Source organism: Salvelinus fontinalis, chromosome 41 (genome assembly GCF_029448725.1).
Source record: "Salvelinus fontinalis isolate EN_2023a chromosome 41, ASM2944872v1, whole genome shotgun sequence".
Classification (NCBI taxonomy): domain Eukaryota; kingdom Metazoa; phylum Chordata; class Actinopteri; order Salmoniformes; family Salmonidae; genus Salvelinus; species Salvelinus fontinalis.
Window position 1 is genome coordinate 22,814,793 of NC_074705.1, and position 16,312 is coordinate 22,831,104.

General features: G+C 44.4%; 1 protein-coding gene across 1 annotated transcript; it reads right to left on the reverse strand.

Annotated features, from left to right (window-relative positions):
- Positions 1 to 9,344: 9,344 nt before the first annotated feature.
- Positions 9,345 to 15,958, reverse strand: LOC129840521 (guanylate cyclase soluble subunit beta-2-like). Its single transcript, XM_055908445.1, has 16 exons — positions 14,560 to 15,958; positions 14,376 to 14,449; positions 14,200 to 14,294; positions 13,625 to 13,785; positions 13,416 to 13,515; positions 13,177 to 13,346; positions 12,818 to 12,932; positions 12,601 to 12,709; positions 12,287 to 12,498; positions 11,995 to 12,189; positions 11,789 to 11,914; positions 11,470 to 11,618; positions 11,179 to 11,325; positions 10,919 to 11,073; positions 10,635 to 10,822; positions 9,345 to 10,457 (listed from the first exon to the last, which is right to left on the reverse strand). Exons 1-16 carry the CDS (start codon positions 14,560 to 14,562, stop codon positions 10,285 to 10,287), a joined length of 2,172 nt encoding a protein of 723 aa, XP_055764420.1. The 5' UTR covers positions 14,563 to 15,958; the 3' UTR covers positions 9,345 to 10,284.
- Between the last annotated feature and the right edge of the window lie 354 nt (positions 15,959 to 16,312).

A 16,312-nucleotide genomic window follows, 5' to 3' on the forward strand; every position in this document is an offset into this window, starting at 1 on the left:
CTATGTGGTTTACAGTGCTAACACTAAACTACCAAAACAGAACATGTTACAGGTCCAATCAGCTGTCAGGGACTACCTAGACCCATATCAGACCAGGGGGGGAAATTCCCTTTGACCACCACCTACCGCCCACTGTCTAGCACCTCCACAGCCCTATGCTGCTGTGGGACAGATTCTTGAACCGACAGTTTTCCCACAATGGTGAGTCACTGCATGTCTCTCCTGCTATCACAAAGGTTCTGTCTGGAGCCATTCAAATGGACATAGACACAGTATACACACATCACATCACTCCATACAGGTGCAGGGTTTAGAGAATATCATTTGAAAAGAAAGGATACTTTTTGTAATACTTCCAGAGTTGCAGTTAAGATTGGATCAGAGTTCAGAAGGCTGTCATTACCTATTAGTCAAATACATAGTGTACATAAAGACAACACATGTAGACAGAACATTAACGTCATTTAGCAGACACTCTTAATAACCAGAGCGATTTACAGGAGCAATTAGGGTTAAGTGCCTTGCTCAAGGGCACATTGTTCACCCTGTTGATGGCTCGGGAATTCCAACAAGCAATCTGTTGGTTACTGGCCCAACACTCCTAACCACTAGGCTACCTGCCAGGCTACATTGTCTTCAATTAGCCACAACTGGTAATAACTGAAATTCAGATTACAGACGATGACTCAATGGATGAATTAATTATTGAATTAATCATCTTGCACTTTATCTAGAACTCCTAGGAAACAATGGAGACATGCTAGAGTGTAACGAGTGGGTTGGGGGTCCATACATCCTGGGACAACCTCTAAAGCCAGACTGCAGACTGCTCCGGACACCCACGCACCACATGGTGGGCCCTGACCCAAGCCCTGACTCCTGACTCAGCCGTCTAGGACCGTCTGAGACCCTGAGAACAGGATGTGTCACAAGCTTAGAGTTCTGTATGTGCCCGTGTAATGGAGTCCACCCATGAACGGTCGACCAGTATTAGAACTCGCGTTCACAACTATATTTGATAGGGCTGTCGACTAACTTACTTTAATGCAGTATCTATCTACAGTAGGAGTATGTAGTGCTATCAAAAAACTGTCTAACTATAAAACATTTTTACAACTTGTAGCCTTTTAAAACCCACTATTTCTTAAGAACAGTGCTCTTCAATCCTGGTCCTGGGATCCACAGTCTAAACAAGGGCTATAGGGCTTGATGTATAACACCATGGAACACAATGAAAATTCATTTGAACCATTGTAATAAAATAATCTGTTACCTTCTAACAGGATGGCAGCACACTCCCCGCCTGGTATAATGAAATTGTGCCACTATGAAATAAAACATATCAAGAAACAAATAATGTCCTTCTTTCTATTTTTATCTTTTGTCTCTAGGATGCTTCAGAAAGAAGAACAACAATCTGAGATTGGTCTCAGAAACACCTTTTTTAGTTCTACACCAGATAATTTTTAGTTCTACTTTCCTAACCTTTTTGTCAGTACTGGGAAAGGTTTTGACCACAAGCCCAACTGACATTTCTTCAATAAGACAACATCTCCTACTTTTACATTTGGCTTTTCTGCTGTCCATTTTCTGCGTCTCTGCAGCTGGTGTTGTCCGCACCGTCATGGAAGGATCTGGCAACATGAATGAGTCGTACTGGGGCTCGATTGAGAGCTTTCCAGCTTGAGAACCTCTGAAAGCGATGAGAGCCACGTTGAGCTCCAGAAACCTTAGAGGCGAAGACAGTGACGCCTGGTCGAATCTCTGCGTCTGCGTGTGGCTCTACAAGGTCAAAACTTATGTTCTCAGTCTCACTTGAGTTTGTTTGGGTCAGGAAAGGTGAACCTGAGAACCAACTGGTGTGCTTTAAGAGTGCAGCAAGTATAGGCCTGGTTGCATGGTCTGCTGGATTGCTGTCAGTGTTTACATAACACCACTGATCTGGATGGGTAGACTTCCTGATGCGAGTTACCCTATTGGCAACATACACATAGAATCTTTTGGTGACATTGTGGATGTAACCGAGAACTATCTTACTGTCTGTGTAGAACTTTGCCGCATTTACATCAATGTCCATTTCGTCTCTGATCAATTCATACATCCCAACAGCCGCACACAGTTCTAGGCGTGGGATAGTGTGGGCCGGACGAGGGGCCAATTTTGATTTCCCCATGACAAATCCAACATGGCATTGACCTTCCGAGTCAATAACTCTCAGGTAGGCTACCACTCCTATGGCTACTGTATGTCAGAGTCGTGTGTATAGGTGGCAGGGAAGTCAGGCGCAGGAGTCAAACAGAGTGTAAATGGAGTCTTTTAATATATGTCCACTTAACATGCTCCAAACACTAATATGTACATACATAAAATAAACATGGGTACGAGAACCCGTCGCGCACCTATACAACCAGAAACAACACTGACATAAAACAATCTCCGACAAAGACATGAGGGGAAACAGAGGGTTAAATACACAACAGGTAATGAATGGGATTGAAACCAGGTGTGTAGGAAGACAAGACAAAACCAATGGAAAATGAAAAATGGATTAATGATGGCTAGAAGACCGGTGACGTCGACCACCGAGCACCGCCCAAACAAGGAGGCAACGACTTCGGCAGAAGTCGTGACACTGTAGAGGCATCCGAGAAGATGTGTAGCTCTCTTCTTTGAGTGGTAGACAAAGAAACTGGGATTTAAGTCCGCTGAATATACATCCATCAAAGATTCCTTCCACATTTTCCACTCCTCTTCTTTATCTGTGGGAAGATCAGAAGAGAGTTCTCTGATTAAGGCTTCACCTTGCATTGTTATTGGAGCCACGAACCCAAGGGGGTCATAAAGACTATTCACTGTGGACAGGATGCCTCTCCTCGTAAAAGGCTTCTCATTGTGGGACACCTGGAATGAGAAGCTGTCTGTTTCCAGGTTCCAGGAAAGTCCCAGACTCCGTTGAAAGGGGAGAGGATCCACTCCTAGGTCCAGATCTTTTAAGTCTTTAGCACGGTCCTCCATAGGGAAGGCTTCCCTAACTGTTTTGCTATTGGATGCAATCTTGTGTAGTTTCATGTTGGACTCTGCCAACCTTGCTTGTGTTTTTCTTAGAATGTTGATAGCTTCTTCTGTAGTAGCTACTGATGTCAGCCCATCATCGACGTAGAAGTTCCTCAATACATATTGCTTGGGTTCTGACCCGTGTTCCTTCTCACCCTGCAGAGCTGCTCGTCTCATGCAGTAGATGGCTACGGCTGGTGAGGGGCTGTTCCCAAATACATAGACTTTCATCCTGTACTCAGTTATGTTTCTATCTGGATTGTTGTCTTCATACCAGAGAAACCTTAAGTAATCTGTGATCCTCACGTACACCAAAACAGTAAAACATTTGTTGCACATCTGCCATTAGTGCAATGCAATCCTTGCGGAAGTGCATTAGAACAACCAAGAGTGTGTTGTTTAAGTCTGGACCACTGAGCAGAACATCGTTAAGTGACACGCCTTGACACCTAGCACTGGAGTCAAATACTACTCTTATTTGTTCCGTTTTTTTTGTGGATGGTAAACACCAAATATGGGCACATACCAGCGTTTTTTGTCTCCCTCTAGTGGCAGAGAAGGTTCGGCTTGGTCGTTATCCAGCATCTTTTGCATGAAGTCAATAAAATGACGCTTCATGTCAGGCTTTTTGTCTAAAGTCCTGCGAAGTGATGTGAGACGGTTCATAGCCTACTCCCTGTTATTAGGAAGGCGACGTCTAGTGGGGCGAAAGGGTAGTGGAGCCACCCAGTTGTTTCCATCATCCTGGAAAACCTGTTTGTCCATTATGTCCAAGAAGGCTTTGTCCTCCACTGATGGTGCTGGTTGATCATAGTGTGGTGTTTTGTCGAACACGGAACATCCCAGGCTGTCTGTGTTCACAGTTGTGCTTGGATCTCTCGAGTGCACTGTAGAGGGAGAGATGTGTTTCTGAGCTAGGCTGTTGTAGTTCTCTTTTACCTGGATGATGTCAGGGCAAGGACTCAGATAGGATGTGCGACCATTTTGAAGTATGTTTGTCCTGAACACCTTAACATTGGCTGGTCGGTGAGCCGTTCCCAGACTCACCCACGATGACCCACCCGAGGTCGAGTCGCTGTGCATAAGGAGTGCCGTGGGGCCCATTGATTTCCTCTCGTACCTTGTGTACCCTTAAGATGTCTCGTCCTAAGAGCAGGAGGATGGGAGCGTCTGGGTCCACAGCTGGAATTTTGTCCATAACTGGTTGCAGATGGGGATGATGATACGCAATGTCAGGGGAGGGAATCTCCATCCTATCATCATGTCACACTATCAGAGTAGGGAGAGTGAGCTGCATGTGTCCGTCTATAGACTCCACCATGAAGTTGACGGCTCTCCTGCCTGAAGTCTCTGTTACCCCAGAACAGGTCTTCATGGTGTATGGAGCAGAGTTGTCATTGATGTTGAAGAGATTGAAAAACTCTGTCTTGGCCATAGATTTGTTGCTCTGTTCATCAAGCACTACAAACATTTTGACAGCTTTCTCTCTTTTCCCAGCCGGATAAACTTTGACTAGGCATATTTTTGAACATGATCTTGGATTGACTGCCTCACCACAGATCTCCGTACACTTTGAGGTGACAGACAGAAGAGCATCGTCACCTTGCTCCCCGCCATGCTCTTTCTCTGCTGTAGCGGTGTCTGTATTTGAAGGGGCTGGGCCTGGATGCAGAGCAGCAAGATGGCTGTCGCTGTCGCACTCAGAGCACTTGATTGACACATTACAGTCTTTAGCGGAGTTGACCCACAACTTCGGAAACAAATGCCATTCTCTTTGAGATATGATTTGCGCTCCTCTAGAGATTTGTCTCTAAACCCACGACACTTTTTAAGAAGATGAGGCTTGTTATGTATCGGGCAGTGATGGTCAGGGCTTTCAACCTTTGTCTTACTGGGTTTGGTTTGGTGGTCTGAGGGCTCAGATGACACATTGGTTTTGTATACAGTCACAGGTGTCTTGCTGGTGTACCTGACAGGTTTCTCACTTTTCATAGACACCTGGTTAGTTGAGGTGTAGAGGGTGAAACTGGGGTCGTTTCTAGTTTTCGCCTGGTTCCTGATGAATCTCGAGAAGAACGAGAATGGTGGGAATGCTACCCGATAGTCGTCCTTGTATTTGGATCCCTGTGCAATCCCTTTTTCTTGTAAACTGAATGGAAGTTTCTCTACTATAGGGTTTACCCCTAAGATGTGTCCAGATAAGCGAGGCCTGGAAGGTACACTTCTACTTTAGCACACTCCAGTTCGAGAAGAATGTCACCTAGTTCTCTTAGTTTGTGATTGTCTTTGTTAGCTAGTTTTGGAAAATCATAAATTTTCTTCAACAGTGCATTCTCGATCACTTCGGGTGTACCATAGCACTCTTCTAGTCGTTGCCAGACCATGTTAAGCCCTGCTGTTGGGTTGAAAATATGGACAGATCTAATTATCTTTGCTTGCTCAGACGACTCTGCCCCTAGCCACTTGGTAATTAGATCTAACTCTTCCCTGGCTGATAAATTCAAGTCTCTGGTCGCATTGAGAAAGGATGCTTTCCATGGCCAATCATTTTCAGGGCGATTATCAAACTTCAGGAGTCCGGAACTCACCATCTCATGGCGTAGGAGGTACTTGATGAGGTCTGGTGCCACTTGTGACTCAGGGATGCTTTGTGTGTGTGACTGGAAGTGGGCTTGTTTTCCATTTCCACCATGCTGCTGTTCATATCTTTTGAACGGAGAGTCTCTGCTCATGCTCTGTTGTTTGCTACTTTCTGGATTATGGCATGTAGCTGGGTCAACACTAAGCACTTGTTTCTCTACTTCAAATGGAAGTTCAGCAAAGTAGGGCCTAGCATGTTGTTGCACAAATTCACAGGTACGCTGGACTGGACTTAAGGGCTGTGTCCCTGTGTCTAGTTCTTTGTGAAGCTCTCTGCATTCTGATCCTACAGCTTCTTCAAAGGCTGCAGCTTCAGCCAACGCAGCAGCAGCTGTTCTCTCAACTTGGAGAACATATAAACTTGCATCGAGGTCAGCTTTTTGCTTCATCACAGAAGCTTCCTTCTCAGCATAGGAGACTTGAGCACATGCTGCGTCCGCCTTGGCGCGTGCTTTGATGGCTGCAGAACTCACCGTTGAGGATCTGCTTGACTGTTTTGATGACCTTGATCTTGTAGACTGAGACTTGGTCCCAATGTGCTGAAGAGGCTCATCCATCTCTCTCTGTGAACACCTGGCTCTGGTTGTTGCATCATAGACTGTTGGTCTTCCCTAGGAACAGGGCTGATGTGCAGTTATTCTTGTGCTTGAGTCCGCCATGATGACGTTTTTTCACTAGTCTGCCCTTGAATTGCGTTCCCAAAACTAGACAGATAACTAACAACTAAGTATTCAATAAAACACACACAGCGTGACTTTTCTTGAATGAATATATTGAAAACGTTTATGTTGTGAAACTGCAAAATACAGAAAAGAATATACTTTAGTATTCAATTCACACGGACATACTGTAGCTGTACATTATACATTTGAAGTTGCATGAATACAAAGCACGTGCTAAGGTACCATGCATCTGGCATGATGCCAAACCATATAGCTAATTGTGGTAATTGGCTAACTCCTTTCATTACTCTAATAATGTACAACCATCTCTGTAGAATAACAAAGCATATTACACTAGAAACAGTAACAAAACTACAGTATTGTATATTTTACAATTCGTTTGCATGACACACGAGCAAAGTAATACAGCTGACAGCATACATGAAAGGCATTGCAATTTGTGTGAGTAAATGCAACCAACCATCATTGATATGTAAGCAACTCTATCAATAACAAGACTTTTAATCACTAGCTAAATGCTTGAATCGAACTTACAAACAAATATTTTCCGAGGCTGAAGCGTGACAAGAAATAACTACACAGAGACCTTGCGTTGTTTTTAGCTGCTTCTATGCGTGCAGAACGAATTATCTACTTCCTGTTTGCGTACAGTCTTTCTAAGTACCAGAAAGCTCCACTAGGGGGCGAATAATACCATGGAACACAATGAAGATCCATTTTAACCATTGTAATAAAATAATCTGTTACCTTCTAACAGGATGGCAGCACGCCCACTATGATTTATTTGCTCCCATTGGAAACGACAGGCTCTGGTCTATCTTGGGTTAGTTATAAAAAATATTTGGTAGAGGCGTCCGCATACATAGGTTTGGTTTGCGCCTAGCAGAACTCAGGTAGGCGAACATCTCTGCTCGCATACTCCCTAAAACCTTTGTTTGAAAAAAAGAAAAAGCGGCAATATTACTTTTGTTTGTCGCTCGTGTCATCATAGCAATAACATAGCCAGTACAGTTCCTCAAAATAGCTTAAATTAATTAAGATAAATCAAGAAATCTGTAATAAATTGACATTTTTTATGTCTATTTACATCTAGATGTTTGGTGCAGTATTTCTCAAGTGAAAAAATGTGCATGAAAACTAGTCAGACTAGACTGATGGGCTCTTGCCACAGATGATTTGTTTACATCGCAGTTTAGGATAACTAATGTGGACTAATCCACATAAATAGAAGCATTGTTTCCTCAAAATGTTTTTGCCACTGAGCAAATTTCAACTTCCAGCTCGAGTTTACTGTCAACACTGAGGCTATACCCGCTTTAAGTTACAGTTTCAGACAGTGTTCAAGTAAGCTACTGTGGCGATTTGATCATAATATAGGCCTACCAGTGTGTCTTACCATCAAAAACAACTGAGAAAATGCATTCCATAACAGTTAACTTGGAAATGGCTGTTCTATCATTCAGCCTACGGTAGCAGCCAATGTGTTGTGTTCAATGTAGGCCTACATTCCACGAGACCTTTGGGGGGGAACAATCAGGGTTTGACATTAACCTGTTTATCCACTTGTCCTTCAGACAAGGAGGTGACTGAAAGGGTTCGTGTTGTTTGATGCAAGGAACCACTTTACAAAATAAAATGCATTATTATTGACATACCATTATTACAGAATCGGCTACTGCGCCTTTAAGACAAAAAAAGCTCTAGATTTTCTTTCAAATGTACACGTTTTGTGCTCTTGTAGGAAGAAATCACTCCATTGCTGACTACAAATGATCTATAACTGGTCTTAATTTATGATTAGGCATAAGGTTAGCAATGTGGTTATGGTTAGGTTCAAAATCCCATTTTAAGAAGAGAAATTGTAGAAATAGGGAGCCTTAGAACTTTGTGGCTGTGGTAACTAGTGACGACCGTTTAGAAACTCTGGTAAGACCAGACAAGGAATGCTAATTGTATAATCTTTGTTTGTTCTTTCTATATTTGACATTTTGAATTGATTTACAATTTAAAAAGTAAAGGTTAGGATAACGTACGTGTCAGGTTAGGATAATTAACGGTTAAAGTTAGGAAAAGGGTTAGGCTTAACTCCCGACATAAAAGAAACGGCCACAGACCAATGGCTTGCATCAATTGGTGTAACTTGATATCAAGAAACACCTATCTCAGAAAACGCCCCTAATTGCGGTCTGCAATTATACCCTTCACGAAAAAAAGACCAAAACGTCACTAAAACGTCGTCATAATATATCCGTGAACTATTTCGACTGGGAAGAGTATGGTAAGCTTTTACGTCTAGCCAACACGAGGCAGTCATAACAAATGCAGTGTTTTTTTTCAACATATACTAAATATTTCGATATCCATACCATACAATATTGTTTTCTCATTCATAATCATTTTTATTCTAATCTCTAGCCTATCAACCAAATAGAAATATATCAATTTTTTTTGTCAAATTATGAAAAGCAGCAGATACACACCATCACTCACCAAGAAATTAGAATTTCATATAATTTTAGAGTGTTTTCTATAGCACTCGGGAGCACCTAGGTGCGCTTAAGTCACAAGAGTCTCCACCTCTCCCACTCACGAGTCAATTGTTGCGCTATCGCTGGTATTTGTGGTGGTTAAATGTTAATGACAGCCACTTTCCCAACATATACACACATACATAGACACACACACACACCACATGACCATTTTTCTCAACTGTTAACTGTTTACTTTAGTCAGCGAAAAGGGCCACAGGGAGTTGGAAAATGAGGAACCAGACCTAAAGTAAACACGTCTAAGAACATCCCAACTGTACAAGGTTTAGACTATATAAGATCACACATCAACACCTCCTTATGCAGATTACAGTTACTGTGTACTCATGATTAGCATCTGGAAAGGCTGAGAGGAGAGAAAGGAGACTTTCCTTGCTGTTGTCTAGCAGATCCCAAACTATAACATTAAAAAAAAAAAAAATGTAAACTTTATGTAACTAGGCAAGCCAGTTAAGAACAAATTCTTATTTACAATGACGGCCCACCCCGGCCAAACCCGGACGACGCTGGGCCAAATGTGCGCCGCCCTATGGGACTCACAATCACGGCCGGATGTGATACAGCTTGGAATTGAACCAGGGACTGTAGTGACACCTTTTACACTGAGATGCAGTGCCTTAGACCGCTGCGCCACTCGGGAGCCCAAAACTACAGCATCTCTATTCAATAGATCCGTCTCTCTGCTATCTTTCTGCTATCGAATACAAGCCTGGGGGGCTTGTATTAGCTATGGCAGAGTTCTGGTGTTGACAGCAGCTGCACATGGAGCTTGTCGTTTCTATAATGGCTGCTACCTTTCCTCGTCTCTTATTTCATTTACACTCATTTGAAGGCCCAGGAAAGTGCTAATGACGGAAAATCAATGATGCACCGACAGGGTGTCCCCACCCCATGGCAACCCCAGGTGTCCCCCAGCAGGCGGCAGTCACGACAACAACACAGAGCTCACCCAGGAGTCTCCCACAGATTGAATCAACCTGTTTATAATGTCTAAACATAATTTTGTCAATGTGGTTACAATGTTGAATCAACGTGGAGACCATTGGATCATCAACAAAAATTTGAGATACCGATTTATCACTTTTTGTCTACAGTATTTATAAAACTTCCCACTGGGCACACAGTGGTTTAATCAATGTTGTTTCCACGTAATTTCAATGAAATTACATTGAACCAGCATTGAATAGACATTGAATTGACATCTGTGCCCAGTGGGTTAGTAAGCATGTGTAGAAACATTGTTGATTCTTTGAAAACTGTCAGAACTAGCATGCCTTTGTGGAGTTCAACATTTCATTTTCTAAATGGTCTCAGATTTTCAAATGATGTGCTTCCAAATGGAGTCCAACTCCACATACTTAGAGCAGTCGGCAGAATCGTGAGTTCACGTCGTTGAGGTAGCCCTTTTGAAAAGGTGTAGTGTCTCCCAGAAAAGGTGTGTCTTCGTTGGTGAGGTCACTGCAAGAAGAAGCAGATGCCGTGGTTTGGCCAGTCGTTTCCTCCTTTCTCACACTGTCTGGTTCTTCTGTGTCTAAATGGGACAAGAAAGACTCCTTTATCTGGCTGTATCATATGAAACTGAATCGTTCATATCTTCTGATATGTAATGAAGGCTGTATAACTTGTCCAATAATAAACACATTTTGTTGTTTAATAACCTTTTTTTTCTCTACTAGCTAGCAATTCGAACAAACCCAAATTGCCTCACCTCTCTCGCTCTCTCCCGCCCCCTGCTGGTTGTCTCTGTACACGCAGGGCTCTCCTGTCCCTCTGGCCATGATGGTGTCCTCAGACACACACAGGTTCTGCAGCAGGAAGTAGGTGGTCATCAGGCCTTTTCCCTTCACCTGGATCTCTCCTCTTTCCAGGATGTCAAAGCCCTTATCTTCCAGCGCACTGCAGATAGGTATAGTTAGAGAGAATCAGAACCAAGAACTAAGTTCTTCGGCCAACTTTATTGGCAAATCTGAATGGGAGCCATGTTGGCACTACCTGTATGTGAAGGGGCTGAGGTGTATGTGGTCAGGCAGTCCGTGACTCTCCATGCGGGAGGCAGTGTTGACCGTATCTCCAAACAGGCAGTATCGAGGCATCTTGTCCCCTACCACACCAGCCAGCACTGGACCTGTGTGCAGACCCACCCGAATCTGGTACACGCACGCCACACACACACAGACACACACACACCGCCACTTTAAATCACAATTCCATAGCTTCATTAAAGAACAGCTCATTTTGGACTATAAAGTCACCTGGATGGGTTGCCCAGTGATAGGGTTGGTCACCTCCCGGGCAGCGATACGCATACCCAGGGCAAAGTTGGCCACCCGCTCTGCATGGCTGTCAGCTGGAATGGGAACCCCACCCACCACCATGTAGGCGTCTCCAATAGTCTCCACCTGGAAGAGCCGAGGCGTTCATAGCACTCGTTGAAAGGTTGGTTACATCTCAATAATCTAAAGTATTTTCCTTCCCTTATCTCCTCTCCTTCATTCAACCTTTCATTTACTTCTTCATGTACCTCTCTCTTTCTCTCTGTATACCTTGTACACGTCTTGGACGCTGGTAAGGCGGTCGAACTTGGAGTACATGGAGTTGAGCATGTTGACGATCTGGATGGGCTCGCAGGCAGCACAGATATTGGTGAAGGTGACCACATCACTGAACAGGATGGTGCACACCTGGAACTCACCTGAAATAGAGGGAGAAAGGTGAAGCAGAGATGTTTGTAACGGCCATACTTTTCATTACACAGGTCTTCTAGCTCATTTGAAGAGTAGAACAAAATAAAAGGCAGCAGATATGCTGGCCCTGTCTGGAGGACCAGGTAGATATGGAATTAGCCAGACATTGCTATCGTACCTGCTTCCACCCTCTTGCCCTCCTTCAGCTGGTTGGCTACGTGGCGAGGCAACATGGCGTAGAGCAGAGTCTCCGTCTTCTTCTTCTCCGCCTCGAGGTGGCGTGAGAGGATCCTCAGCTCCTCCTATGAAATTACCACATGATAGACAAAGAGGATGAGAAAACGGAGATGAGAAACGGACAAAGAAGGGGAGATGTATGTCCCTTTTTGCGCTCCAGCTGATTGGACAGCTCCATCTCGGCCAGACGCTGTTGGTTAAGCAGGATGAGGTCCCGGGTGGTGTCGTGCTGGGCGATGTCGGAGATGTGCAGACCCCTCTCCTCCAACTCCTGCAGGCTGCGCAGCTTCGGAGAGCACAGGTACACCATACAGCCCAGAGACTCCATCCACACCATCTGACCTGGGTACAGGGGCGTTATTCAGTCATACCATGGACACAATGCAGAGCCAACCTGCACAATCAGACATCGGATCAGAGAAGGGGAGTTTGACTGAACCTCTGAGTTTGAGCATGGACTGATGCTGAGAGGCCAGTGGCACCATCTCCCATCTGGTCTTCAGGACAAACTGGCTGTTGATGAACTTCCTGATGCTCTCGATGTTGAAGGTCACCTGCGGATGGACAATGCTGAAGTACTCATCCAGACGTATGTCCATCGTCTGCAGCCCAGGGACAAACTTCTGGATGTTAATCCCAGTCTGCTTCACCCTTGAGCTGGGCACACACAGAGAAGAGTACTGGTAACAATGTACAAATAGGACTAATAGCTGCTTAATTATCGTTTTGCATAAACTTAAAGATACAAGTTGCCTTACCTGTTTATCAAAGACAATGTGGAAAGGGAAGGCATTGCAGAATGCTTGTTCCTCCATCCACAGCTTATCTGGGTAGCAGGGTGTGAACGACTTCAGAAGGTTGTCTGTGGGGGGGACACAGAAGCTTCTCAATCGTTCTCATTATCAACATGATAGCATTCAACAAACGTTGATTTTGGAGTGAACACTTAAAGGAAAAAAAAGTGCCCAACCTTTTCCAAACATGACAACGCTCCTAACCATGTCCCAGCGTGATCTTTTCCCAGCAGGGCAGTGGGGCAGACTGGCACACCTGGCTCTCTTCCTCTCCAATGCCTCTGCCTGATGCTGTTACCAGACCAGAGGAATACACCAGAGATCTCACACTCTACCCCTAGAGGCCACAGTGTCTGTTGGGTGTAGACTACTTTGCTCTTATTTTTTAACCCTCTGGACCTCATTCTACTTTAATTCCATTATAAACATTTAATACTTAAACACTGCTACTTGACTCTTGTTTTGAATCATGACAAATTTAAATAAAAAATAAACTTCTCACACTCCTATCAATCTCCTCATCCTCCTTGGTTACCTCCTTCTCTCTTTGGGGACAGAAATCCCTCTTTGACCCTCTGCTCCTCTGAGAGACCAGGAAGACCACATGCTCTTTCTTCCCTGTGCGCTCATCCTCCTCTGATTGGTTAAGGATGGTCATGCACACTTCGCTGTCAAAGAAGTCTTTGGCCACCGCCTCAATGATGCCTGCACAGAGAGAAAAGAGATAACCTCCTTGGATTAAAGGTACATTTTAGGTATGGATGATTACCGTACCTGGCACAATGTGATATAGGCCTTTCCTGTCCGAGTAGTAATGAAGCAACATCCTCCCATCGTCGTTCTTCTCCACACGGAACGAGGGAGCGTTCATCTCCTGGAAGAAGGATATTTATTGCATACATCATCTTTTTTTAATTCTGGGCTCTAATGGATTGAAATACATAGTAGATAATCCATTGTAGAGGCCGTAAAGAGAAGGTCACCTGGTAGGAGAGAGCCAGGTAACTGTGAAGGGCATCCAGGTTCTCAATGAATTCCACCAGGTTCCCCCCTAGCGTACGCAGCATGGTGTCGTACCCCGCCATCTTACAGAAGCTGAAGAAGTACTCCCCGAAAAGCTTCAGCACCACCTCAGAAGGCATGTCTCTGGCCACAACACCACCACATCATCATTGTCATCACTATATCATCACCAACTATCAAACTAAATGGTGCCTATCTCTTTTAGTTTGGGACTGTGGACTGTCACGTAATTCTAACCCTGACACCGTGTCATGTCCACAGGCTCTGGGGTGACTCCTCAGATACAGGACACCTGGGACACACTTGGGTCACCTGTGCCACACCTGGAGGGCCTCAGCAGGGACGTTGTTAACACCTGACCTCACCTGGAGGGCCTCAGCAGGGACGTTGTTAACCCCTGGCCTTACACCCCCCCCCCGAGGAGGTAGACACTCCTAACCACTGATATAAGGGTATCAAAAACACTGACCTGTGTTTCTGGTTCAAGATGAAACATCGTTTTAGAATTGTAAAGAATGTAGAGACTGGTACTTACCCAGCATTGTACATGCCTCCTGCACCAGACGCAGAGTTATGACATCATCGTATATCTCATAAGTCATGAACGTGTCCTGGACCTCTGCCAGGGTCCTGAAGAGATAGAGAGAATTGGCATACTCATGTCCTGAATCGTTTCAAATTTACATCAACTTAGTACACAAAACACCAGACCTCAGTTTCTCCCATGTTTCTTCACCAAATTTCTCAATGACCAGAGATTTCAGACAGGTGTTTATGAATCCGTACTGTGAACGCAAACAGCGAAGAAGAGAGCGATATGAGATATCATAGTTGTCAAAAGCAAAACTAGAATGACTTGATGTTAAAATCAACAAACAGACATCTTGGTACTCACCATCTCTCTGGTATCTCTCTGTCCTCGTCCTCCTGGTTTGTACTCTCTATGTACAGAACCCCTGACTCCTCTCTCTCTCTCTCACACACACACACACACACACACACACACACACACACACACACACACACACACACACACACACACACACACACACACACACACACACACACACACACACACAATGGAATTATTCTGCCACCATATGGTGAGAATTAGACATTGCATGGCATCCAGTCCCATCTTCTTTTTTCATGAATCCTGTCTTCAATTCTTCCAACTATTTTATTTTTCTCAATGTGTATTCTTTCTCTTGGTAGTTGATCAAATCAGTGGAGGCTGCTGAGGGGAGGACGGCTCATAATAATGTCTGGAACGGAGTGAATGGAATGACATCAAACACATGGAAACCACACGTTTGATATATTTGATACCATTCTGCCTATTCCGCTCCAGCAATTACCACAAGCCTGTCCTCCCCAATTAAGGTGCCACCAATCTCCTGTGGATAAAATACACACTGAGTGTACAAAACATTACATAAAATGATCAAGTGAATCCAGGTGAAAGCTATGTTCTTTTATTGATGTCATCTGTTAAATCTACTTCAATCAGTGTAGATGAAGGGGAGGAGACAAGTTAAAGAAAGGGTTTTCAGCCTGGAGATAATTGAGACATGGATTGTGCATGTGTGCCATTCAGAGGCGGAATGGGCAAGACAAAATATTTAAGTGCCTTTGAACGGGAGATGGTAGTAGGTGCCAGGCACACCGGTTTGTGTCAAGAATTACAACGCTGCTGGGTTTTTCACGCTCAACAGTTTACCATCTGTATCAAGAATGGTCCACTCCCAGAAGGACATCCAGCCAACTTAACACACCTGTGGGAAGTATGGAGTCAACATGGGCCAGCATCCCTGTAGAATGCTTTCCACACCTTGTAGAGTCCATACCCCGACCAAATTGAGGCTGTTCTAAAGGCAAAAGGGGGTGCAACTCAATAGTAGGAAGGTGTTCCTAATGTTTTGTAGTCTGTACAGCTGCCTGAACTTTTATTGGTTGGAAGTCCTTGTCCATGGTCCTGAAATAGAGTCCAGGTCAATGTTACAGTCTGCATGTGTCACGATCGTCATATTGTGGAAGAGAGGAGGACCAAGGCGCAGCGTGATAACAATACATCATCTTTTATTAACGAAGACGAACACGACACGAAGACTGACAAACTATACAAAAACAACAAACGACCGTGAAGCTATAAAACGAAAGTGCAGACACAAGCAACTAATGTAAAGACATAGACAATCACCCACAACCTACCTAATGACTATGGTTGCCTAAATATGGCTCCCAATCAGAGACAACGATAGACAGCTGTCTTTAATTGAGAACCAATCTAGGCAACTATAGACATACATACACCTAGACTAAACACTGCCCCATACACATACAAAAACCCCTAGACAATTCAAAACACATATGTCACACCCTGACCTAACTAAAATAATAAAGAAAAACAAAGATAACTAAGGCCAGGGCGTGACAGTACCCACCCCCAAAGGTGCGGATTCCGGCCGCAAAACCTGACATAGAAGGGGAGGGTCCGGGTGGGCCTTCTTACGGCGGCGGCTCGGGTGCGGGACGTGGACCCCACTCCACCATAGTTAAAACCCGCTTTGGTGGCGCCTCTGGAGCGGCGACCCTTTCAGCGAGTCCCGGACTGAAGACTATCCTAGAGGGCGCCACTGGACGGAGGG